We start from the raw sequence: 27,628 nt of genomic DNA on the forward strand, positions 1-27,628 counted from the left end.
AGTATGGAAATGGAATCTGTAGCCCTGTGATACAATGTTTAGCACCCACTTGTCCTGGGTTATTAACTGCCAATTTTGAGCAAAAATTGCTACTTTTCCCCCTAAGGGTGCTGCTAAAAGGTAAGTGCTAGGTGATGGCAGAGGGAAGTCATTGGGACTGTTTTTTGTAGGGTTGTGCTTTATCTCCTCCAGATTTGGAGGTAGAAGCACCCCATTATTTTGACCTTAAGTACCTTGTGCCTGGTATCTAGAACCTTTAGGACGTCTGGATTTGCCCCTTTGAGCTCTGCCGGACACAGGAAAGGACCACATTTTTGTAGGCCAGTGTCTACTGAATCGTGGTGGCTGCACTTGTAAAAAGTCTTTTACAGTTTGCATAGACTTAGCTTTGTCTTCCATTTTCTTTAAAACCTCTTCTGCCTTAATACTAAACAGAGTATCATGCTGTAAAGGTGCATCCAGTAATTTAGCCTTAACATGATCAGGCAAATTTTACTCTTTTAGCCAGGCATGCCTCCTAATCACAGATCCAGTAACTGTGGCCCTGCAGGCGGCCTCTAAGGAATCAAAACCACATTGCAAAGTATGATTTCCAACTTGTTCAGCTGCAAGCAATAATTCCTGCAATTCTTTATTTTCTTCACATTCAGAAATCAACATAATTTTCTGTTTCAGCAATCCCATAACATGTTGTTGATACTTGAGCATATGAAACTGGCATTTTAAATCCCTAATTTCCAAGGTTGCAGATGTATAAACCTTCTTTCCCCATCTATCCAGTGCCCTTGAATCTCTGCCAGAGGGGGTAGGATTTTTTGCTGTTGAGGCCTTAACTCCCTTTGGACCTTGTGAAATAGTTTCAGGGTCAGCAGCAGGGTTTCGAAATAAAAATTTGTGTGAGTCAGGGACCCTGTAATATCTGTCAGGCTTGCTGGGAGCTGGAGGTAAGGAGTCAGGAGTCAAGCTTGACTCTGAAAACACATCATCCACAATGTCTAAAACAGGGGGTATGGCTAAAGGCCTGTGCTGAGGGAGAAGGAAATCCCCAAGCCTCTTTTCTGATTCTGAGAAATCTTGACTCTCCCAGTGAAAATACTCCCTCAAAGTATGCAAGGTTTTTCCAAATGAATAATCATCAGGAGGTGATGCAGATGGGATAGATTCCTCTGCATCAGAATCATCATAGGGAGGTATAGATAATTCCTGATCAGAAGAGGAATCATAAGAAATAGAAACCTGATCTGAAGATTCTTAATCAGTGTCTTGCCTAGGCCTCTTTACCAGGAGGGGGTTGGGAACCCCTGATCAAGGTAATTAGGTCTTCAGCCATTTTGATCATCTGTTTTTTAGGCATAGCGGCCTGTGCACGTGGCTCATGCTTCTTTTTTTAGCTTTAGAAGTTGCTATTGTCTTTGGTTTTGCAGCTGTCATCGGTTTTATATAAAAATGTTGAGGCCTGAATACTCCCTCAGAAACCGGTACCTGCTCAGCGGCTCCGGACCCATCCGAGGGAGAGACATCTGTGGGTACAATACTTTGAGTATCTCGCAGCGTGCCGGACTCCACATGGGTCTCGGTAGGGGCCTGCGACTCGAAAGTAGCGTGCATCAGGGGCTGCGAAAGTTCTTCACTGAGTACTGGTGAACCGGCGACTGGCTTAAGAGAAGTTTTGTCGTCGGTTTTGGACTTCGACGGTCTGTCTCTGTCCTTTTCTTTGCGTTTTTTGTGTACTCCGGTAGTCGGACATTTCAGGGTAGTTAAATTTGTTTCCAAAATATTTTGAGGCAAAGATATACAGATGCTTAATAGTGTGTTGGTTAAATCTAGCACAAAACCGACAGCCAGAAAAGTTGTGATCAAGGCCTAGGCAAGGAATACAGTATAAATGGAAATCCTTATGAGGTATTTGCTTCCCACAAGTAATACAATTATTAACTTTTTCTGACATTGGTAAGGAGCAAGAAAACATTTTCCTCAACGGGGTACTTAGTTTTAGTGAAGACTTCGATTCTGAAACTCGAACTCGAAAATTTCAGGAGTCGGCCGACCGTCACGTGCGAACTGCTTCTGCTTCGGGCATCGTGCAGCAAGACAGACTAAAGAAAATGGCATCGGCTGCTTGTTTTATACCCTTGACAACCTGACGTCATGGAAGAGGAGACCGCAAACGATGCAGGACCCAAGACTTTGAAATTCAGGCTGACTGAGGGCAACCTGCCCGCAGATTACCCAAATGTAATGACTGCAACAGTGAAACACGAAGAACATCTGATAATGCAAGTAGCCTGCTTTGAAGCGGGGATATCTTCTGCAAGATTCCCCGATTGGGATATGCAGTTAAGCCTCTTTTAAATCTAGAGTTGCCAACCACGCATCTTTGCCTAGCACAAGATGTAACTGGTGAAGAATCAGCATCTTGATTTTTGGAATGTCCAGAAATGTGTTCAGAGTAGACAGGTCCAGAATTAGACGCCATGATTTGTCTTTTCTGGGTACCAGGAAAAATCTGGAATAGAAACCTTGCCCCTTTTCCTCTTCTGGTACTAGTTGAATTGCCCCCATGTTTAGGAGGGAAAGTACTTGTTCCTGAGCCTTTGCCCACTGATTTGGGGGGGGCAGGTCTGGCCATCCACTTGGAGTTGGCAATGCGTGGAAATGAAATCTGTATCCCTGGGATACTATATTTAAAACCCATTTGCCCTGGGTTATAAGTTGCCATTTTTTTTGCATGAAGAGACAGTTTTTTCCCCAAAGGAGCGGCTAAGAGGTAAGTGCTTGGTAGTTTTAAAGGAAAGGCATCAAGACTGTTTACCATAGGGAGGTGTCTTGTTATTCCCAGATTTGGAAGTGGAGGCACCCCATTGCTTACTTCTGAAAGTCCCTTGGGACTGAAACCTGCTGCTTTTGGAATGTCTGGGTTTGGCTTGAATTGCTCTGGAAGGAACTGGAAGGGACCATTTCTTAGTAGGCCAGTGCCTACTAAATCTTGGAGGTTGTACTTGTAAGAAAACTTTCACAGTTTGCATAGATTTAGCTTTGTCTTCCATCTTTTTTAGAACTTTTTCAGCCTTATTGCCAGACTGTCATGCTGCAAAGGAGCATCCAACAATTTTGCACAGATTGCTCCTTAAGCCAAGCATGCCTTGTAAGCACAGACTCAGTAACAGCAGCCCTGCAAGAGGCCTCCAAAGAATCAAAAACAACTTGTTCAGCTGAATGCAATTAATCCTGTAAATCCTTATTTTCCACACAGTCAGAAATAAAAATCATTTTCTGTTTAAGCAATTCCATTATATCCGGTTGATATTTTAGCATATGGCATTGACAGTTTAAAACCCTGATTGCCAAGGTTGCAGAAGTATAAACCCTTTTTACCCAATCTATCCAGTGCCCTGGAGTCTTTATCAGAAGGGGTAGGATTTTTACCAGTAGAAGCCTTAATGCCCTTGGGCCCCTGAGAAATTGTTTCAGGGTCCGCAATAGGATTTTTGAAAAGGAATTTGTGGGAGTCAGGAACCCTGTAGTATCTGTCTGGCTTACAAGGGGCAAGAGGCAGGAATCAGGGGCCATACTGGATTCTGAAAACACATCAACAATGTCTAGTACAGGAGGTACAGCCAAAGGCCTATGCTGAGGAAGAAGGAGGAAATCCCTAAGCCTCTTTTTGGATTCAGAAATATCCTGACTTTCCCAGTGGAAATGCTCCCTTAAGGTAAGTAAATTTTCCCCAAAAGAAAAATCCTTAGGGGGAGAAGCAGAACAAATGGAATCCTCTGCATCAGAGTTCTCATAAGTAGGTATGGACAAATCCTGTTCATTAGAAGAGTCAGAAGGAACAGAGTCCTGCTCAGAAGATTCATAGTCAAGTTCAGCCCTAGGCTTCTTAGAAGGGGGGGGGGGGGTTGACTACCTCTGATTAGAGTAATTAAATCTTCAGCCATTTTGATCATTTTGTTTTTTAGGCATAGGGGCCTGAACATGTGGCCTGGGTGTCGGTTTTTTAGACATAGATCGAGATTTTGACCTTAATATTGAAGGTGGTGTTGGTTTAATACACAAATCTGTAGGCCTGAATACACCCTCAGAAGACAGTGCCTGCACAGCGGCTCCGGACCCATCCAAGGTCGAGACATCCGTGGGTTCGGTGAAGCATCTCGCGGCATACTGGACTCCGAATGGGTCTCAGTAGAAGCCTGCGAATCAGAAGTAGCAGGTATCAGGGGCTGCGAATGTTTCCCACCGAGTACCGGCGAACTGGTGACTGGCTCAGGAGAAGCGTCTTCGGCAGTTTTGGACCTCAACGGCTTGTCTCTGTCTTTTTCTTTGCGTTTTTTCGGTATTCCGGTAGTTGGATGACTAACTGACGTAATTTCTGGATAATTAAACCGAGAACCGAAATGTTTAGAAGCAAAAATGTACCGACGACGGATAGTGCACTGATTAAATAAAGCACAAAACTGACAGCAAGGTACGTTGTGGTCAGGGCCTAAGCAAGGAATACAGTTTGTTTGTGTCTTTCGGCTTTTCCCAGTTAGGGATAGCCACAGCGGAACTCCGGTCCGCTAATGATTGGCAGTAGATTTTTTACATACTGGCTTGCCGGGCCCAACGCACAGCCTTCAACGAAGGAACGCCCATTCACGCATGTCGCTACACAGAAGAAGCTCTAACTGAGAATCAAACGGGCAATGTGTAACTGTGAGGCGACAATGCTACTGCAGCATCACCACCACAGTAAGCAAGGAATCCTTATGAGGTATTTGCTTCCCACAAGCAATACAATTAACTTTTACTGACATCGGTAAGGAGCAAGGAAAAGCTTCCCCAATAGGGTACTTCGCTTTAAGTTGAAGACTTTGGTTCTGAAACTCGAAAACAAAAATTTCAGGAGTCAGCCGACCGGCACTTGCGAACTGCTTCTGCTTCGGGCACCGCACGGCAAGAAAGACTGATGTAATGGTGTCGGCTGCATGTTTTATACCCCTGACGACTTGACGTCATGGAAGAAGGGACAGCAACCGACGCAGGACCCAATACTTTGTTAATCAGGCCGACTGAGGGCAATCTGCCAGCAGATTACCCAAATGTAATGACTGCAACAGTGAAACACGAAGAACATCCGCAGTATCCTTAGGTGAAGAAGAGTTTTGCGGCATACCAGACTCTGAAAGGGTCTCAGTAGCGGCCTGCGAATCCACAAAAGCAGGCATCAGGGGCTGCAAAAGCGCCTCACTGAGGACCGGAGAACTGACGACTAGCTTAACAGAAACATCGTCAGTAGGCTTGGACCGGTGCGGTCTGTCTCTGTCTTTATCCTTACGTTTTTTCGGAAGCTCTGCTGTCGGCTGGCTTACTGAAGCTATATCGGAGTTCAAGGACTAAGCAAAAGTATCTAGCTGCAATAAGGGTCCAACAATGTACAATTCTGGTGTTAAAGCACAAAAGCGACAGTGAGGGACGTCGTGGTCTGGGCCTAAGCAAGTGACGCAGTAAGAATGGAAGTCTTGGTGTGGTATTTGCTTTCCACAAGCGAGACAATTGTTAACTTTTTCTGACATCGGTTAGAGCAAGAAAAAGGTATCCCCAACAGGGTACTTGCTTTAGAAGACTTCAGCTTCAATTTGGTAGACGAAACTCAGGTAGCGGCTGACCGGCACTCGTGCGAACTACTTCTCCTTCGGGCTCTGCGGCAAGAAAGACTGATGTAACGACGTCGGCTGCTTTACTTTACACTACTGACGACCTGACATCAGTCCCGAAGCGACAGCAACCAATGCAGAAATACTACGCCTCTGGTAATCGGGCCGACCAAGGGCTACCCTGGCAGGGATAACCCAAATGTGATGGCTGTAACAGTGAAACACAAACATCTTCCTTGCTAATGAGAACTTCATTAACTTTTACAATGTAATACGATAACATTTGTGCAATGTGTAATTTGCCTTTGGTTTTATTCATGTTTAACTTGCCATACAGCAAACCTAGATACAACTATTAAAAGCAGTGAGCATGATGTGTCCAATCTCTTACAGACTAACATCTGAGGAACTGCAAAGATAGAAAAAAGCAAAATGTAGTACTCACAGTCGTTAGTGGTGCGAGATAGAGCTTGTCTCTAAAGTCCACCTGAAAAAGAAATGAATGAAGTTCATACATTATATTACTGCAAGTTCTCATTCTTCTGTCATGTTAATATTTCTGAGACTCATATTACTTAAATCAGCATAACTCTTGCAAGCATAACACTACTGATGCAAAAAATATTCTAAAAGTAAGTAGCAAATGACTAAAATTAAGGTAGTTACATGGCTATGTTCCACTAACCCCAAATATTCAACAGTTTCTCTTTCAGCCTCTAGCAAACATGTACGCACACACCCAGAGTCTGGGTCTGATAAATTTTACAGGGTTGATGCCTGGATTAATGTCCTTGGTTTATGCTGTAAATACATTTTAAGCAAATAGGCTTGACAAATCTTGATGGAACACTTGGGACGTGGTATGTTTCTTGCATTTGCAGTTATTTGCTTGTTTTCCCATTATCAAATGCTCCCAGTAAGAGACTGGAAGTCTACATGTGCAGCACTTGGCCAGGGGCATTTTGTACATTGCCTTCTGAGTGAGATTTACAAAGATTCTTTCATGCATGTACAAAGTTGTTAACTGTTTTTCTCCCACTGTCAACTCCTTTTACTTGGGTATGAGCTGTCTACAGGTACAAACAATCTTAAGAGCTCTGAGTACTCTGATGACAGACATGTAACCTACACAAAGGTACAGTGGCAAACAGCTCAATGAAAATAAATGTCTGAAACTGTATCAAATAAATTAGTAGTCGTAGCCTCCTCAGCAGCCTAAAATATTTAATAATGCACAATTTAGTTTATTTATTTAAGGAAGCAATTTCACTTTTTCTTAGGTCTAAAGATGTTAAGAAAAGAACAGATAATCAATGCAAGTGGCAACACAAGCTGTAGCAAGTGCTTTGGCATAGGTAACCTTAATTTTAGATGAGGTACTACCTTTGGGTGCAGCCAGTGATTTGGGGCATCTGCTCCCATCTGGAGGGGAAAATTAGTTTTGTATATTTGTTCTAAGATGAAAGTAAAAGGTTGTGGGATTCTGAAATGTTTTTGAGCGTCTCCATTGATGCAAAACATCTTGCAAAATGTGACACAGTTTCAAAAGGAGATGAGGAGATGCAATTCCATAAAAGATCAGCTTGTGAAACATTAGTGCATGCATGTAAGCCAAAAGCTGGAAACGCACAAAAGAACTGTCATGTAAAAAATGTATGAGTAATAGCTTCCTATTATTATGGGTACTTTGTCCATATTATCATGGAATGTAAATGGCTTTACAGGTATAGACAAAAAGAAGAGTGCTATATTACATTAAGAAATGCAGGGTGCAAACAGCAATGCTGCAGGATTCACGTGAATAAAAAAATGATCATATGAATTTGACAAAGAAAGTATTTCAGGACGGACATTCATGCTGCAATAGTGATACAAGTGGAAAAATAGGTAATAGTGGTAGATTTGTGACAGTAAGAGGCTATTGGCAAGGAAAGAGGATTATACTGGCATGTATTTATATTCCACCAAAAACTGCGATTACGGAACTTAACATTTTAGGAAAAATTAATCAGCCTTCAACAGGGATTATTATTTATGGGTGGGGAATGGCACTTGATTTGCAATAATGAGGCTGCATCAGGAATACACAGAAGGCAAATAAAACAAATGAGGGTAGCTTTAACAAAAAATATATGAGAACATTTGGTATGGAAGCTGTAAAGTTAGTAATAGGTATTCAGACAGAATTCAAATATTGTTTTCCAAGGTACAATAACTGGGCCAGACTGGATAAAATCTACATTTCACAGAAGTATGTGTATTTAACTGAAAGCTTTGACATATCCAATAACTATTTCCGATTATGCACCAATAACAAAGATAAAGATGGCAGGGTAATAAAGTAAAAAATGACACACTGGTGCTTTCCAACTTACCTGTCAAAAAGAGAAGACTTTATGGACTGGGTAGTGGAAATTAATCGAGAGTTCTTATTGAGTTATTAGGAAAGAGCAAAATCTATTCAGAAGAAATAGTTATTGAGCGGAATAAAATGATAATGAAGTTTAAAAACAGGATAAAAATAAAAGAGAGATAGAAAAGGAGTAAAGAGAATTATGCAGAGGCCGGGGCTCACAAACTATAAAGTACTGCAGAATAAGGGGAATCTCACAGAACAAGAAGAGAAGCAACTGCAGAGTGGAAAAAAGGAAAAGTAGGGAGTATTTGGATAATATGTACGAGTTTAAGAAAGGTTGCAGTTAAGCAACTATTTTTGATAAAAACTTTTAGCACAATGACTTGGGAAACAGAAAGTAGAAAGGGTTGTCACCAAACTTTATCAGCCTATGACAAGAAAAATAACCAGAGATCTCTTTGCGGTATTACAGATAGTTTGAAATTTTAAGAAAATGTGGAAACCCATGAGAAAGTGCAAATGGAAATATTTATGAAAGCCAATTATGACAAGGTTACAGGAAGATGAGGCTCAAAGACAGGAACATAAGAGATGAAATAGTTATGTATTATCACTCAACAAGAAAGTCTCCTGGAACAGACAGTATTCCTGTGGAAGTTTAGAAGTTAGGAGCTAAGAAAGTAATAACAATCTGGAAGGCTTTGTTTAATAGTATTTTAAAATGAGGGGAGGCACCAACATCTTGAAAGAAGGCTGTGGTGCATGTATTCCGCAGGAAGGGTAAAGATCCTTCAGACACAACTTCATGTAGGACCATTTCAATTTTAAAGTACAATTATAAAGTGTTCATGTGAGTTTCTGAAGGGGAGGCAAACATTTGATAACATTAACTGAGCAATGATGATTCAGAGGTAAGCAGACTGTAAAACAATACTACTGCTGCTGTTGGAGTGTTGCAATGTAGACAAACTATGTAAGAGAGTCAGATGTGATTTTATCAGTAGGGCAACAGAAGCAGTTACATTCTCTGATAAAATAATGGTGTTAATTAGGAGGATATAAGGAGGTCGGAGGCAAGAATTAAGATAAGAGGATTCCTTTTTGACAAGCTCTGTTTGAACATAGGGACCAGGCTGGAATGTCATCTCTCCCCATTTATTACATGCTTCATATTTAAAGTCACTGGCAAAGAAAATGAGGGACTCACAATACACATTTTCAAGGACATAATCTGTATGGTATTCAAGAAAAGTTAGCTTTACTTGCTGATATTATTTTGTACTTGACAATCCAGAAATTGATATTTCAGTGCTGTGGAACATTCTGAGACAGTTTCAAAAAGATTCTGCTATGGGAGTTGAGAATATGTGAGAAGAAACTAAACAAGACAATAAAAAAAACTGAGAAACTGGAAGTTCTTGATTAGGTTACATATAGTAAGAGACAATTAATTAGTGAAAATATTTTCATCACTTTAAAAAAATGCCTAACCTGTATACAAAATTAATCAACCAAAGGAGAAGTTGTGGATGTTATAAAGAGTTGAAGGAATTTATTTAGTCAAAGAGTAAAGTGTGATAAATTGATAGTCGACATAGAACAAGATAGTTTAGGATTAACTGATTTTTACAGATACTTTACAGCCACAAATCAGCTCATATACATTACCCAAGCAGAATGTTAAAAATCAAAGTAGACAGGTAAGAAGATGAAATGAGGGAAGTTTGAGAAACAAGAAGACAGTAGGATTTTGGATCTTTAAAGAGAACAACTACAGATTACGTAAGTATTCAAGAACTAAGCCAACACAGGAGTGGAGAAAGGAGATTTTTGCCAATAAGGATGCCTTAAAGTAGGGGTACAGAAAACTGGCAAGATAGGGCAGGAATTTACTTGAGAATATTAGCAAATGAACCAAGGTATTGAAAGCAAATAACTATACAGGGAAAATTAATTGAGTGGGCTGATGCCAAGCAAAAGTTTAGGAGACTACTTTTTCTACCAGGGAGTGATATCAGAGTACAGGCAAAGCGAAAGGGATAGGGGACTGCTAACTGAAAGACTGGCTCTTGTAAAGTTTTTAGTTGAGTATAGAACAGAAGCTGCTGTTAAAAAGGAAAAAATACTATGGCATACAAAATACTGCATGATAACTGTAATAGCCAATAAGAGGACGATGAAAAGACTGAAGAGATATTGGAAAGGCAATTTACAAAGGAAAAATGTGTGGACTTCTATATGGCCACCAAGTATGTAACAAAGTCCAGAAGGTTGAGGAATTTTGCTGGTAAGTATTTGCATAGGTATTTTATAGCCCAACTTTATATAACTTTTCCTTGGGTTGACAGGAAATGCTGGATGTATGATGGAAACTGACAGGTAACACTGCCCATGCTTTTTGTGTTTGTAACAAGTTGGGCTTTTAAAAATTACCTACAGAGTACTTGGTCAGAAATGTTGGGGTACCAAATGACTAAGAAAATGATTCTTGTCTTTTCAGCTGAATTGTATACTAAGTGTAATAATATCAGCTGCCAAAAAACAATTACTAAAAATAGAAATCTGCATCTAAACCAACTATAATACAGGTGATGAATAGTGTAAAATAAATAAAAGAAATGGAGATGGGATCTGTAAAAAAGGGAGGGTTCATATTTCATACAAAAAATGCTATATGTGAATAATGTTCAAGTGGAATAGACAGGTTTAAGGAAAGGCATGAACTGAACAGTTTATGTAATGCTGGAGTGAATTATATTTGCTTAAAAAAAGCAAACGTGTATATATAAAGTACAGCGCATAAGAATGAAAAATGTTAATATGGTTGGTTTTCATTTCTATTAATGTATGTGTGACTCTGTCTTAGGTGATAATTTAATATATAAACAAACATGCAAGCATCCAATTTATCAGACCAATCTGCCACACGTGGAAAAAATAAAAAGCAAATAAAGCCATTGTGTGTTGCGAGAATACTCGAAGTTAAAAAAAAAAAAAACTCTGTATACTCCTGAAGAAATACATTCTGGCAATATAGCTCAAAGGTTTAAGGTTATCAGCTGGCAATGAGCTTCCTCCTGTTCTTGTGGGATTGAGTCTTTCACTTTCTAGCTATATTCAGTGCAAAACTAAGCAAGTAATTTAGCCACCACAGAAGTCTAAAAGTGGTTGCTAGGGAAAAGAAAAATCAACTTATGTCTACAGGGCTTCCATGGTAAACAAAACAAAAACAAATATAAAACAAAATACAGTGCACAAAATCAGAAGTATAAATTTCGATGTCTGAAAGTTGACAGGCAACATTACAGAAAGTGTAACAAGCAGGCACTGTAATTAAACATTTAATGATTTTACAATGTCAACATAAATGCAGTTATGTGAGTAAGTGAGATCTGAAAGAGGAAAGGAAAGTGGGAGAAGTACCACTTGTCAAAAAACAATTACAGGCTCCAATGAAACTCAGCGGTGGAAAACATATTTGATTATTATTTCATTTCTCAGTATCATTTTCCACAGCTACTACAATGAAGGCACAAAAATTAAAATTGTCATGTAAATGCTTTTTACTTAGTTCCAGCTTTCTGTAGTGTTTTAATACATTCAGAAGCAACAAGGCATATATGATAGGCAAATAAGATAATATTTCAGTATAGTTTAACAGGAACACATCAATGGAAACAAGCAACAGCATCCACTGGAGTGATTCACTGCCAAGTGTGAAGAGGCAGGCATGAAAATCCCCATTTCATAAACAGAGGTCATGGTTGTCCTCTGTAAAAGAGTGGATTATGCAATCCAGTTGATTGGGGAACAGCTGCCACAGTTGGAGTTTAAATATTGTGGGTACCCTTAAGTCCTATTCATAAGCACAGGTACAGGAAATCAGAAGACAGACTAGTGACCTTGTTCAGAGGTGGCAGTACTGTAGGTGTTAGTGTTACACAGGACTACTTGGGAATTGACAGCCCAGTCAGAGAATTATAAGGCAGTTTAAATAAATTACCAGTCTGTGTCACCATCCTCACCAATAATCATCAGCATTTGGAAGAGACTGAAAGGATTACACTTTGGATACAGATGGAGGCAATACTTTTCCTTTGCAGGGCAGTTTTGGCTCCCCCTAGGAACTTGGTAGTCCAGGAGGACTCTGGAGTACTGTTACTGCTCCTCACTACAAACAGGAGTGAGTGTTAGCGGTTTAAGGACCTTAGAAAGATGTCTTGGACACCTCTCATAGGAGCTGTACCCGTCATAGCACTCTGGAAGGAGGCCTGGGGAAAACCCTGGATAAACTGGACGGATTCACGCTCAGCCTGCATGGGAAAACCAGAGGCAAAGAGGAGACTGCTGACAGGAACAGGGAAGGCTAGTATATCCTACTAAGCTTGCTGTTGTCATGATTCTCACTAGGGCAAGCAGTTTAGAAAATAATGGCAAACTAAAAAAGGGATTTTACAACCATATGTGATCAGGTATGTTGATGTGATACTGAAGCAGGGATAGACTGCAAATGGTTGACTAATACTGGTTGCCAGTACATCCACAACAGAATACGGTGTTGCCATTACTCCATCCTATGGCTGTACTTCAATAATACTTCTGCAAACAGACTTGAATAATGATGGCGGCTGGTGGGACTGTTTCCTAACAAAGAAATTTATCACAGGATAAAAAAGAGAATCTTGCAGTTTGGGATACGACAGAATAGGAAAGACTAGGATTAATTTATTACAAAACAGTAAACTGCATAATATGACACTGCAGGATATGAAAAACTGGGTTAAGGAATTAAGACAAATGTTGGGAAATAAAATCGATTTCTAGCAGGTGATGAAACTAACTTAGTTAAAGAAAGATAGCCATCTGTCACAGTGTGAACAAAGTACTGTAATACCACAGCCAAAACAGACAATGTAAAAGAAATATTTCTAAGTCCTGTGTAAAAAGAAAGTACAGTTTTGTACCTACCATAAATGTAGATGTTCGAGTGCTAATACAGCTGCAGTCATTACAGATGGGTTCTCTGCCGTCAGGCGGGTCCCCGGTCGGCCGAATTCCAAAGTCTAGGTCCGGCGTCGGTTGTTGTCGCTTTCTTTCCTGACGTCAGTGCGACAGGGGTATACAAGACACAGCCAACGCCATTTTCTTCAGTCTTTCTTGCCCCAGATGTCAGGTGCCCCCAGAAGGAAGGCTATATATATATATATATATATATATATATATATATATATATATATATATATATATATATATATATATATATATATATATATATATACACACACATATATATAATCATGCAATGCAATATAATCAAAAATCAGTAGTTGCAAGCAAATACACCATTGAAGGATAACCCAATCAGGATGTAAGAAGAGGAGTTAGCCACTAGGTCTGTACCCAGAGGGGAAGGAGGGAGGGAAACCTGGACTGCAGCTGTATTAGCACTCTAACATCTACATTTATGGTAGGTACAAAACTGTACTATGTTCATCGTGCATACAGCTGCAGTCATTACAGATGGGTAGAATCTCAAAGCTACGCACAGGGTGGTAGGTACTAGGTGGAACTGGGAGGAGCCAGAATGCCCTGCAACACAGCAGTGGCAAAGCCTGCTCTAGTTTTGGAGTATAAAGGTAGGTGGTAGTGTTTAGTGAAGGTATGCACAGAACTCCAAGTGGCTGCCTCCAAAATATCCTTGGTAGGGACTCCTCTGAGGAAGGCTGCAGAGGTAGCTGTGGCCCTTGTGGAGTGGGATCTGATGCCTGCAGGTACAGATTTACCATGAAAGGAGTAACAAAACCGTATGCAGTGGCCTACCCATTTTGAAATTTTCTGTTTGGAAGTTGGCTTCCCTTGAGCTCCTACAGCATAGGACACAAAGAGTTGTTCTGATTTCCTGAAAGGCTTTGTTCTGTCCAAATAGTAACGCAGCTGTCTATGGATGTCTAAGGAATGTAGCAGCCTTTCCCCTTCGTTTTGAGGATTGGGGTAAAAGGTAGGTAAGTGTATGGCCTGATTTAAAGCTACCCTTGATACTACCTTAGGCATAAATGACGGGTTGGTTCGTAGGGAAACCCTATCCTGATGGAAGATGAGAAAGGGCTGCACAGCCATGAGGGCTTGTAGTTCCGAGACCCTACGAGCTGAGGTAATAGACAGAAGGAAAGCTGTTTTCCAGGACAAATATTACAAATCTGTTGAGGCAGCTGGTTCAAAGGGAGGCAATGTTAATTTTTCTAGAATGTAATTAAGATCCCAGGCTGGTATTGGTTGTTTCCTTGGAGGTCTTATATTCTTAGCCCCTCTGAGGAACTGCTTTAAGAGTGGGTGAGAGAATAAGGGTGGATCAGTGTTGTATTCTGCAGAAATAGCTGAGGCATGGATTTTGATGGAGGAAAATGAAAGTCCACTGTTCAGCAGCTCAGCTAGATACTGTAATATCTGAGGCAAATTCAGTTTTCTAGGATCCTGGCCCTTTTTCTCATTCCAAGCGCAAAACCGTTTCCATTTTGCGGAGTAAGCTTTTCTAGTAGATGGCCTTCTTGCCTCCAAAATGACATCCTGCACCTCCTTGGAGTGTAGGGTCTGTTGTGGTGTTAAGGAATTTTCCATGCAACCAGGTTGAGTGTTTTCAGCTGACTGTGTAGAGTTTTGTAGCTGTGCTGAGTCAGGAGAAGAGGCATTAGAGGTAGGGTCCAGGGAGGAGAATGTGTTACCTCAGGAGTGGGTACCAGTGTTGTCTTGGCCAGTCTGGAGCAATCAGTATCATCCTTGGTCTGTCTGCTCTTGCTTTCAAGAGCACCTTGGGCAGTAGAGGCAAAGGTGGAAAGGCGTAAACTGTCAGTGCTGCCCAACTGAAAGAAAGGGCGTCCACCCTCCAGGCCTTTGGATGAAATGTCCTGGAGCAGAATTTTGTCAATTGATGATTCTTGTGGGAGGCAAAGAGATCTATGTCTGGCCTTCCCCACGCTTGGATTATCTTTGTAAACACTTGAGGATGCAACTTCCATTCGTGCGGATCTGTCATATTTCTGCTTAGATTGTCTGCCAGCGTGTTTTCCAAACCTGGCAGGTACTGCGCTTGAAGTTTGATTTGCCATTCCAGAGCCATGTTCCAAAGTGACATGGCCAGTCTGCACATGGTGTATGAATGTGTTCCTCCTTGTTTGTTTATGTACCACATTACTGTGGTGTTGTCTGTTCTTATCAATAATTGTCCTGGATGCAGTAGGTCCTTGAAAGCTGTAATTGCATTTATCACTGCTAGCATCTCCTTTTGATTGATGTGAAGGTGCTTTTCCTTTTGGGACCATTTGCCCTGAATGCACCTGTCTGTCATGTGTGCTCCCCAGGCGTAGTCTGAGGCGTCTGTTGTGATGACTTGATTTGCTTGAGGCTTGCAGAATGGTAGACCTGTGTTTGTTTGGCATGCTTGGGCCCACCATAGAAATTCCTTTTGCAAACATGGAATTAGTGGTATTATTGTTTCCAAACTGTGGCTGTGTTGAGACCATAGTTTTTTTAGGTACCATTGAAGTTTCCTCATATGCAACTTTGCATATGGGATTAGAAGAATGCAGGATGCCATGAATCCCAGAGCCTGCAGGATTTTCCTTGCAGTTAGCCTGGTACAATTTGCTAGTATCTTGAAGTACTGAGTTAGTTGCCCCTGTTTTTCTGGCGTAAGATAGGCCATCTGGGTGTTTGTGTCCAAGTTGGCACCAAGGAAAATTATTTTCTGAGATGGTGTTAGCCTGGATTTCTCTTTGTTGACTGTGTATCCCAGGTAATTCAATAACAGTGTTACATAAGCCAGATGTTCCAGAAGTATGAGTTTGCTGTCCGCCTGGATCAGGCAATCGTCCAAATAAGGGTAAATTTGTATCCCTTGAAGTCTGCAGTAGGCAATTACTGATGCCAGGCATTTCGTGAATACTCTGGGCGCAGTAGATAAGCCAAAGGGCAATGCAGAGAATTGATAGTGGATTGAACCTGCAAAAAATCTGAGGTATCTTCTGCAGCTTTGTCTGATTGGGACATGCAGGTATGCCTCCTTGAGGTCCAATGTTACCAGCCAAGACTCCTTGCCCAGCATGGGAAGAAGCTGCTGTAAGGTGAGCATCTTGAATTTTGGTACGAGTAGAAATGTGTTTAGGATGGATAAGTCCCAAATGGGTCTCCAATCGATTCCCTTCCTTGGTACCAGGAATAGTCTTGAATAAAAACCTTGACCTTGTTCGTGAGTAGGTACCTCTTGAATAGCTTTCATGCCCATGAGCTTTGAAATTTGTATTTGAGCCTCTGTCCTTTGATTGTGTGGCAGGTTCGGCATGCCTCTCATTTTTGGAAGTGTTAGAAAATGAAATCTGTAGCCTCTGTTTATAATGTCCAGGATCCATTTGTCTTTTGTGACAATATGCCAATTTTTTGAAAATAATGCCAGCTTTCCTCCCAAGGGTGCTGCCACCTGAGCCTTGCTTGGCATGCAAAGGGGAAGTCATTGGGTTTGTTTCCTGTATTGTTGTGCACCGTCTTCACCACCTCTTGGTGCTGGAGATTGCCATTGTCTGCCTCTATATGATCCTTGAGATTGTCCTCTGCCCCTTGTGCGCCTGTATCTACCTCTTTGGGGCTTGTCCGTGGCTGGAAAGGACCAGTTTTTTGAAGGCCAATTTCTGCTAAAACGTGGTGGTTGCACCTGTAGAAAAGCCTTGACAGTTTGCATAGATTTAGCTTTTTCTTCCATTTTCCGTAGAATCTCCTCAGCATTAGAACCAAATAATACATCCTTTTGTAAAGGAGCATCTAATAGTTTAGCTTTAACATGGTCAGGCAAGGTTTGTTCCCTAAGCCAGGCATGTCTACGAATGACTGATCCTGTAACAGCAGCTCTACTTGAGGCCTCTAGAGCATCATAGCCACATTGTAAGGTGTGTTTACCCACTTGTTCTGCACTATGCATCATATCCTGCAACTCCTTCAAATCTGGTTGTTCAGGTTGTGACATTTTATTCTTTAATTGTGATAACAGAAACTGCTGATATTTAAGCATATGGAACTGACAATTTAAGGCCCTCATGGCTAGGGTGGCTGAGGTATATACCTTTTTTCCCCACCTTTCTAATGATCTAGACTCTCTCTCGGAAGGTAATGGATTCTTAGCAGTGGAGGCCTTCATTCCCTTGGGGCCTTGAAAAATGGTTTCAGGGTCCGCATTATGGCTTTTGTAAAGGAATTGGTGTGAGTTAGGAACTCTGTAGTACCTATCAGGCTTGACTGGGGCAGGAGGCAGGGAATCCGAATTAAGGCAAGCCTCCGAGTAAACATCATCAAGTATGTCCAAGACAGGAGGTATCGCCAGAGGTCTGTGCTGAGGTAGCAAAAGAAGTTCCCTAAGCCTTTTCTTGGAATCTGAGAAATCTTGGCCTTCCCAATGGAAGTGTTCCCTCAAGGTATGCAAGGTTTCCCCAAATGAAAAATCCTCTGGGGGGGATACAGAAGGAATGGACTGTTCTGCATCAGAATCTTCAAAAGGGGAGTACGAATGTTCCTCCACATCAGAATGTTCTGAAATAATGGAGCCCTGGTCAGAAGTGGGAGAATCTTCCTCCACTCTGGGTCCCTTGTCTGGAGGGGGCTGGGAACCCCTGATGAGAGTAATTAAATCCTCAGCCATTTTGAGCATCTGCTTTTTAGGCATGAGGCCTGGAGATGGGCCCTGTGCAACAGGCCTCTTGGAATGCATGGCTGATTTAGACTTAGTAAAAGCCTTTATGGAAAAGGAAGAAGAAGGTCTGAAGACACCATGGGTGGAAGTGGACTTGTCCACATTAAGAGGCTCAACACTCACAGCGGCTTCGGTAGCTGTAGTCGGGGTATGGGCCGAGGAACCTGCAGTCTCGGTTATAGAAGACACCACCAGAGAAGCGTCGTCGGTAGTCAGGGGCTGCGTAGGCGCCTCACTGAGAACCGGACCACGTGTAGCCGGTTTTGGCGTGGTGTCAGTGGAGACCGCGGACCTCACGTGTCGGTCTTTGTCCTTGCGTTTTTTGGACAAAGCAGTAGTCGGAGTCTCCGACGACATTTTATAATTAAAAGTTTTACCAAAAAAGTGCTGGGCAAACTCCGCCCGACGCTTAATAGTGCGTTTATTGAAAGTAGCACAAAAGCGACAGCCCGAGACGTCGTGGTCTGGGCCTAAGCAAGGTATACAGAGGGAATGGAAATCCTTATGCGATATTTGCTTCCCACAAGAAATACAATTGTTAACTTTGTCTGACATCGGTCTGAGGCAAGAAAAGTTTCCCCAACGGGGTACTTAGCTTTAAAGAAGACTTCGGTTTCCAAATTTTCGTAATTTCAGGAGCTGGCCGACCGGCACTTGCGAACTGCTTCTGCTTCGGGCACCTCGCGGCAAAAAAGACTGGAGAAAATGGCGTCGGCTGTGTCTTATATACCCCTGTCCCACTGACGTCAGGAAAGAAAGCGACAACAACTGACGCCGGACCAAGACTTTGGAATTCGGCCGACCAAGGACCCGCCTGACAGCAGAGAACCCATCTGTAATGACTGCAGCTGTATGCATGATGAACATCTAAAGAAATGTTCTAGGCAGACAAAAAGCAGCAATTCCAAATTAGTCAGGAAGCACAAGACAAGGCAAAACAGTGAGGATATACTCAAAGTTCATATTAATATGCACTATCCTGTTCAGATGTTCAGAATTAAGTATTTATCCTAATATGAAAAGCTACCACTTCTTTTATGATTACAAGTATGCAATTAATATTTTAAAATAACCACATCTACAGTCAGACAGAGAATGCATTTTCGTTTCTATTGCTTAATACATTAATGAGCAATGGCATTTTTCTCTTTTTTCCAGTATTAATACTCATAAGATGTTTCATGTAAACTATTTATTTAAACAACAAAAATGCAATATGAAAAGTAAGGTAAAAAGCTGATCTAACAACCCAAGTGATGTCACTTTTATACTGTTTCAGTCTATATCTCCATATGTCAATAATAATCTCAAACAGATGAACAGCCTCACATTTCATGCATATTCCTGCAAGTAATCCTACGCTCACTGTATCTAATATCTTCTACAGCTATATCATCAAGATTTAATACCCATTAGAGGAACATATGACCAGACAGTACAGTAGAGAGTTGATTATCTGAACTAATTGGGAGCTAGGGTAGTTCAGATAATCAAATGGTTTGGACAATCAAACATGTAAGTGAACAGGTTCCATCTGTGCTGTTGATCTTCATCCATTCATCACTGATGGGTTTCGGTTCTGTCCTCGGAACAGAGTCGGCCTTATACCAAGCTCACGCCAGCCACAAACTCTCCAGCTAAGCTTTTACCCATAACCCCCTTCTACCGGTTACCACAGATCGAGTTTGCCCTAATCAGTAAAGCAGAGGCGGTCTCCGAACAAAAATCTTAATCCAGGAAATGGACCCAAAGTATCCCCAAGGAGCCTCTAGGAGGGAGAAGGAGGGTGGGACATGATGAATGGATGAAGATCAACAACACAGATGGAACGGTATGGTAATACATAACTTCTTTATCTGATGTTCTTAGTCTTCATTCCATTCATCACTGATTGTACAGATTTCCCCAGCTACCTTGTATCACTTGGGCGGCCCCTAAGGATTCCTGAGCACCACTGAACCAAAAGAAGCTCTTCCCCTGGAGACCAGATCCAACTTGTAATGAGTGATAAAAGTATGGGGGAAGCCCACGTAGCTGCTGCACAGATGTCGCCCATCGAAGCTCTGGAGTGGAACACCACAGAAGTTGCCATTGATCTGGTGGGTGTGAGCTCTGATGTTTGGTGGAAAAGACTTTCTTTCTTGGTTATAAATGAAAATTATACAGTCTCAGCCACTCGGATAGGGTCACTTTAGAGACGGACTTTCCCATTTTTGGACCAGAAAAGGATATAATTAACTGGTCTGATTTTCAGATTGTTTTTGTCCTAAGTAAAATCTCAATTGTCTGTGGACATAAAGTAAATGTAAACAATACTCTCCCTTGTTCGAAAAATTAGGAAACACTGGAAGGTCAATAGTCTGATAAATAGAGAGCTCAAAGATTACTTTGGGTAGGAAAGAAGGGTTGGGTCCGTAGTGATACTCTATCCTTATGGAAAATAAAATAAGGATGCTTTGTACAAAGAGCTTGGAGCTCAGAAATGCATCTGGCTGATGTAATAGCCACAAGAAAAAGATATTTCCAAGACAGAAACTTGATGTCACACGTGGCTGCTGGCTCGAAAGGAGGCCGTGTCAAGGACTGTAAAACAAGTGTGAGACTCCAAGGTTCTATGGGCTTGCTTAACTGGAGGTCTGGAGTGATAGACTCCTTTCAAAAAGGTTTTGCTTAGATGATGAGAAATTAAAGATGAGTCACCAAAACCATTATGAAAATTCAAATGGCAGCTAAATGAACTCGTATAGTTGATGCTGTGGCACCCTCCTCAAAGAAGTTAGAGAAGTACTGGAGTATAGCAGAGAACAGGGCAGAATATGAATCTAGTTTTCTCTGTCTAGACCAAACAGAAACTCTTTTCCGTTTGTCAGCATAAGGTTTTCTAGTGGATGGTTTATGCGAAACCAGAATAATGTCACATACTGGAGAGGGAAGATTACAGTGCCTGGCGATCACCGGAAGTGGAGAAGCCAAGGTGTGAGCTTGAGACTGGTCAAGTTCAGGTGGCTCAACCCTTGGGAGTGAGAAATCAGATCTGGAGTTGGATCCAAAGTCCACGGTCTGGAAAGTAGATGAGGCCAGAGAAAGGGGAACCATACCTGTTGAAGCCAATATGGTGCTATGAGGATCATTTAGCTTTTCAACCAAAGAGCCTTCTTCAGAACTTGAGGAATCAGAGGAATGGGAGGGTAAACATAAGGCAGTCCCGTGGGCTAATCATGGATAAGAGCGTCCCTCGGGGACTCCCCCTGCAGGGGAATTAGGGTGAAGTAGTTGCTGCATTTGTGGTTGGGCAGGGAGGCAAATGGGTCACAGCATGGCTGAAAATCTTTGCCGCTAAGTTGGGGTTGAGGGACCACTCGTGAGGCAGGAGAATGCATCTGCACAATTTGTGTGCGATCACGTTGGAATTCCCCAGGATATGCATTGCTAACCGAAAGCGGTTGGAAGCTATCGCCAAACTCTCATGGCCTCTTGGCATAGGGGATAGGACTTGGTTCCTCCTTGTTTGTTGATATACCAAACTACTGACATGTCCGATTGGACAGAAATTGTTCCCGAAGGAAAGGCAGACTGAAATGCTTGCAATGCCAAAAGCACTGCCCTCAGTTCTAGAACATTTATATGCAGACTGGCCTCTAACTCGGATCATGTGCCTTGGACAGTCATTCCCTGAAAATGACCCCCACCCTATCAGGGAAGCATCTGTGGTCACAATGGCATTGGGCTGAGGAGGGTGGAAGGATCGGCTCCAAAGATCTGTCACTGACTTTATCCACCAAGAAAGGTCTTGTTTGCATCGATTTGTTATTCGAATCTGGAAGGACAATGGGTGGCGATTTGGATACCATTGGGTTAACAAAAGCCACTGTAGGAGTCTCATGTGAAGCCTTGCTAGGGGTACTATTGATATTGATGCTGCCATTGACCCGAACAGCTGCAGGACCTGTCAAGCAGGAACCAAGTCATGACAGAGTATCACTCGGAGCTGGATCCTTAGTCTCTGAAGCCTGTGAACTGGGAGAGAGAGTTTAAGCAAGAGCGGGTATTGAATGACACCCCTATAAATTCCAAGGATTGGGTTGGAGTTCGATTGGATTTCTCCCAGTTTAGAGAGATTCCCAGGCGATTTGCTTAAGACAGGGTGTAGTACAAGGCTGTTACCAGCAGATGCTTGGTGGGGGCGGTGAGGAGCCAATCATCTACATATGGAAACACCCAAAATCCTTGTAGTCTCAAGTGAGCTGTCACTGCTGCCATGCATTTGAACATTCTTGGGGCTGTAGAGAGTCCAAAGGGCAGAGCACAGACTTGATAATGATTGGCTCCCAGCCAGAAGTGAAGGAACCTTCTGGAGCATTTGTCCATCTTGATGTGGTAATATGGATCCTGAAGGTCTATCGAGCATATCCAATCGCCTTCCTCCAGAAAGGGGAGAATGGACTGAACCATGACCATCTGGAATTTTGTCTGACTGACTAACTTGTTTAAACAGCTGAGGCCCAAAATTGGTCTCCAGTTCCCTGTCTTTCTGGCACCAAAAATAATCTTGAGTAGAACATGGATCCGATCTGGTCTGGTGGGTCTTTCTGGATGACTCTCAAGTACAATTTTTCTATTTGTAGAGCTACTTCTTCCCTTTGACTGGATGGAACGTGTGGAATTTGTTTTGGTGGCTTTGGGTAGGAGTCAAATGGGATTTTGTTACCTCTGGTTATTATCTTCTGCACCCACGAATCAGTGGTAATTGGATAGCCAGGCATTGGGGTGCAGAAAAAGATGTCCCCCAACTGATTCCAGAGGAAAGCAATTGGGCTGCTCTTCAGGAGCGCTGATAGGGTTGTCCAGAGAAAGAATTTCTGGAACCCTGAATACGTGGACCCCCTCTGCCTCTGTAGAGGTGTCTTCTAAAAGAGTTGCCCCCTCTGTCTCTGTGGGTGAACTTGCCACGTGTGTCACGAAAAGGACCCAGAGACTTTCTGTGCCACAATTTCCCACTTCTCTGGTTCCTGGAAAAGGAATGCGGAGGAGTGGAGAAATGTACACCAACGGCAGACAGGGTCTTGCCATCCTGCTCACACCTGGCTAGCGTGTCCTTCACTTTAGGGCCAAACAGGGAAGATGCTTCCAATGGAAAGTTAAGGAAGGAAGACTTAAAAGGATCCGCAAAGTCACATAGGCGCATCCAGGCATGACGTTTCATAACTACACCTAAACCCACAGCTCTAGCCACCCCTTCGGTTGCATGTGAAATTAACCTCATGGATGAATTAGAAATTGATTCCAGGGTCGCTAGCTGTGAGGCTACCTTGTCATAACCTTGTCAGACACCTATCCTGATAGACTACCAGAGAGTTTGGAGATGATTACTCTGGAGTCTGGTGAAATGTGCCAGGTAGTTCAAGGACCGAATTGCAAAGGTCGATGAAGCAAATACTCACTTTACCAGTCTGTCCACCATTCGGGACTCCCTGTTAGGCAGCTGAACAGTATGGCTCTCCTCAGCAAGCTCTTTCTTTGTGGCTGCCACCACCACCACCATCGCATCTACTGGTAAACCTCTTGACCAATGTGGATTTTCTTCACAAGGAGAGAGGATCTTTTCTGGTCTCCTGGGAATTGCTTCAACAGTGTCAGTTTTTTTCCATGCACACTGCACCACAAGCTGAACAAGCTCGTCTGCAGGCAGGGTCACCCAAGAGGTAGATGGTCGAGCACGAAAAGCCTGCAGAAAAACAGATTCCTTGAAGGAAGGGTTTTTGGGCTTCCAATCACCCCTCTGTTTTAAGATCTCAAGGATGTCTCCAAAGGAGACATCTTCAGGGGGTGATCGTGGGGACCCTTCCCCTTCATCGTAATCTGTATCCTTGGTGAGAGACTCCTCAGGGGAGTCCACGTGGTTCCTCTTGAACGATTTCTTCCTCAGAACGTCCTCAGTGGGAGCTTCTAAGGAGGACCCGAAGGAAAGGGCACCTTGTAATAGGGTCTCCTGCAACTCCCATGCTCGATCCGGGATGGTGGCCTGCGACAGCTGCAGCTCAGGGGGTGGACATGGTTCCAATGCCGAAGGCTTGCTTCCATAGACAACAGCCCTCTCCATTGTTGGAAGACAGGGCTGCCTGAAGAGGGGTGGGAGCCCGGAACTGAGAAGGACAACCTCGGAACCGGGGTCACACCCCGCTCCGTTGAGCCTGCTCCCAGGAGTGGAGCCTCAAGCTGAATCGGTACTGACAGTGCTCTTGCCACTGTAGATAGGGTCGGCTCTGAACTTAGAACCTAGGAGCCTGTAGTCCAATCCCGGGACTGAGTAAGACCTGATACCAACGGAACCGAAGGCCAAAGGGTTGGCTCCGGGGCCAAAGTGAGAACCACTATTGGCACCAAAGCCTAGGGTGCCGAGAGAGGCTTCTGGTACAAATGGCTTTGAAACTTGCAAGGAGGATGGAGGAGAGTAAGATGGAGTCAGTGAAGCAGAGATCCCAAGTTCTAGAAGGGATTGGGTTTTTGAATCAGAAAGGATCCCTCTGGCTGTCAGCAGCTGGTCCACATGGCGCACTGGATCTAGTTCAGAGAGGCTCCTGGTGGATCTAGTGGATATCCTCGAAGGGGACACTGGATGGTCTAAGAAGGGACTAGAGACCTGTCCCAAGAAGGGGTACAGAGACGGGGAATATCGGGTCCGTTCTTACATGTCTAACGGCACCACCGTCTCCAATTTTGAGATGATAGGGGAAGTAGTGTCCATCTGAGCTAGTGGAACCGTGGGAAGGCTCGGTGCCGGAATTGGGGTAGAGGTAAAAATCTTAGTTTCAGTCATAGTCGGTGCCATAGACATTGCCGGTGCTGACGAAGGTGGCACCAATGCAACTAAAGTAAACCGTACTAAAATCGATGCCGTAAACACAGACTTCTGGTCCGGAGCAAAATGTTTTGGAAGTTTGGGTTTCGCTGGTCTTTCCTTCTCACCAGAGGGTGAGGAGGGAACAGAATGTGGACTTTTTCTCCCTTTTCTGGGTGGAAGTGAACCCTCCAACGCGGAGAGAGCTTCTGAAAAATGTGATTTAAGAAGGCCCTTTAAAATCAGTTTATTCTTATGCTCAATTCAAGGTACGTGAACTAAAACCCTGATAAACAGAGCAAGGCAGCTGTACAGAGAGATGAGGTACTCCCATACAATAAACACAGTCATCATATGAGTGTCACTATTTGGGATTTTTCTCCCACACTTCAGGCATTGTTTGAAGCCTGAAGTGTCCTTTTTTTCAGACATGTTAACACAAACACAAAAAAATACAGTACTAGGAAAAAACAGACCACAACAACAAAAACAATATTACCACCACAGCTTAGTTAGAAATCACAGAGAAAAATACCAACAATGGTATTAGAAGATTACCACAGTGGGTAGAGAGAAGGGAGTGCACCAGCGATGGTACAAAGATTACCAAACAGGTAGTTGACAGAAAAGTTGGAAAAGAGGGTTGAAAGACTTAGTGATAATTAGGTACAAGAAAAGAATAAAGCAGAGTAAAGTATCACACTTTCCAATACACACTTATCTGCCAAAATATCAAAGACGTAGCTGAGAGCTGGCTTGAACGCGGCTTTACAACCACGTGGCAAATGAGATCTGAGGTAACAGGAAGAAGGGGATTGTGGGTAAAAGTTTACCTCGACAGCTTTTGGCTGGCGCGAGCTTGGTATGAGGCTGACTCTGTTCCGAGGACGGAACCAAAACCCATCAGTGATGAATGGAATGAAGATTAACAACATCAGATTACACTTTTCAACCAGTCAGCGATTCTAATAGACAATAAAGAATATTTTTCAAACAAAGAGCTGGCTACAAGCTCAAAAAACATGCTCATGCAAATACATACACTGTTTACATATTCAGACTTCATGATTTTTCCTACCTGAAAACTTTGGAAGGCTGGTTCTGATAACTGACGTTTCTGATAATCAATGTTTGGTAACTGACTCTACTGTATAGCAATGCACAAAAGTAACTCTGCCACACCTGGTTCAGCCAGGGGTGCATATTTTAGGCGCAGTAACCATATTGCATGCACCAGTGCTTTAAACAGTCAAAGATATATAAAAGATCAGCCAATGCCCAAAAAACACAACTAGGAAAACCAGGACAAATGCACAGTTTGACAGCATGCAGCTACTGCTATTAGAAAATAATTTGGACAACAAAGCTACACATTTTTCAGTGCATATGGTCATACATTACTAGCTACTTAAATATCCACCATCACTGCTCATTATTCTGTATTACTTACAAAAATGGTGGGGTGATAATTGGAAAATAAACTAGATAAAAAAAGCAAAGGACACAACATCATGAACAGTTCAAATATACCTAGAGAAGTACATTCAGACACATACTACAGTGTCCCCAAACTAACCTTCATATTTGTTTCTTCAATAGGGTCAGCAAACTTCTACTCTGCTCTGATTCTGAAGCCCATTAAAAATGAACTTCACAATTGATGAAGTCAGCATTACGTCAGACTGCAGGAAGTCTTCATTTGTCTTTTTGAAACTCCAATTCCTCATCTGAGAAAAGCATCTGAAAATGCGTACTTCTGCTGCCACTTTTCCATTTTCACTTCCACTCAATCCTAAAGGTTAACTGTGCCCTGAAGTACATAGTCAGAAGAAGCTGATTTGGGATGAGTAAGGAACTATGGCCATACGGTTGGGGCACCACAGACATGCAAAGCAAAAGCAAGCATATTCTCCAATTGGCAAAATGTAACATTTTTTGATCTTATGCCATTTTCTCAAAAGTAATTCCAGTGGGTTGCTGTTTATATAAATGGGGGGGGGGGGTATTAGCTATTTTCTAAGGAAACTGACCAAAACACGAGATTTGTACCTACCACAAACTTTTTAAAAGACTACATTCACTCTGTGATACAGCATGAAGGGAAGTATCCTCTAGAACCATATTCGTTTTATGCTATTCCCTTTAACAGCCAAGCTTCACATATTTTTAAAGTTTCCTGAATCAAGTAATCTACATGATTTTAAAGAAAAACTTACCCTCTTCTTTTCACAGGATCGGATTTTAATGATGTCTTCATCGGTTACAGCTCCCAGGGTTTTCTTCTGGAAAGTAGTCTGAATATCAGGGCCTGCTTCATCATTCTTACAGAGGTCCTCAACATTTGGCTTCAGACTTACAGCTGTACAATGTCTAGGCTCGGCATCTAGGTTTGTACCAGCCTTTGTCTGCGAGTTCTCAGTATCCAATGTCACATTTTCTTTCTGCACTTGGCTGAAGTCATTGATCACTGCCACTTCTTTCCCTGAAACTGTTTTATTCGGTTGTTTTAAATGTTTTAAATACTGCTCTGACTTCTCAAACACAAATTTCTTTTTTCGCAAAAATCGCTGCAGAGTTTTACCCTCAGTATTTTTAACTAGGTCTTTCCCCTCCCACTTCTTTATAACTTCTTCATTGACTAGATTTTTATAGTCATCTCCTATATGGGCTTTTGCAAAGCGGCAAGTGATTCCATATTTGCACTTTCCAAACGTCTCATATAAATAACATCGGTCCCCCAGATCACCAGGTTTGAGCATCAGATACGTTGGAATGTCATGAATAAACTTACATTTGTCTCCAAAAAAGCATTTATCTTCAGATTCCTTTAAAAAAAAAAAAAAAAAAAAAAAAGAGAGAGGCAAAAACAGTGAGATTACAATTATTACTACTATTACCAAATTCAACAGAAGCAAAATTAACACAATAATAAAGGTCATTAGGGAGGTGGGTGGAGAGAGAGCTGCAGGAGGGAAAATACTTTCACAGAGAGTAAATATGTTTGGTCATACAACAAAAGATTGCAGGTCTGCATTGCAGCAAGATCAACCACATTTGTTCTGAAT

General features: G+C 42.3%; 1 protein-coding gene across 1 annotated transcript in view; it reads right to left on the bottom strand.

Moving 5' to 3' along the window:
• DUS3L (dihydrouridine synthase 3 like) overlaps positions 1–27,628 on the bottom strand; it is a 654,647-nt gene that overhangs the window by 421,687 nt on the left and 205,332 nt on the right. The window contains exons 4-5 of the mRNA XM_044067654.1: positions 26,780–27,388; positions 6,085–6,126 (exon numbers count right to left, since the gene is read on the bottom strand). Of these exons, the coding sequence (XP_043923589.1) occupies positions 6,085–6,126; positions 26,780–27,388 (651 nt within the window). The remainder of the gene's footprint in view (positions 1–6,084; positions 6,127–26,779; positions 27,389–27,628) is intronic.

Source organism: Protopterus annectens, chromosome 3.part1 (assembly GCF_019279795.1).
Source record: "Protopterus annectens isolate FY-2018-M chromosome 3.part1, PAN1.0, whole genome shotgun sequence".
In the NCBI taxonomy this organism is placed as follows: Eukaryota; Metazoa; Chordata; order Ceratodontiformes; family Protopteridae; genus Protopterus; species Protopterus annectens.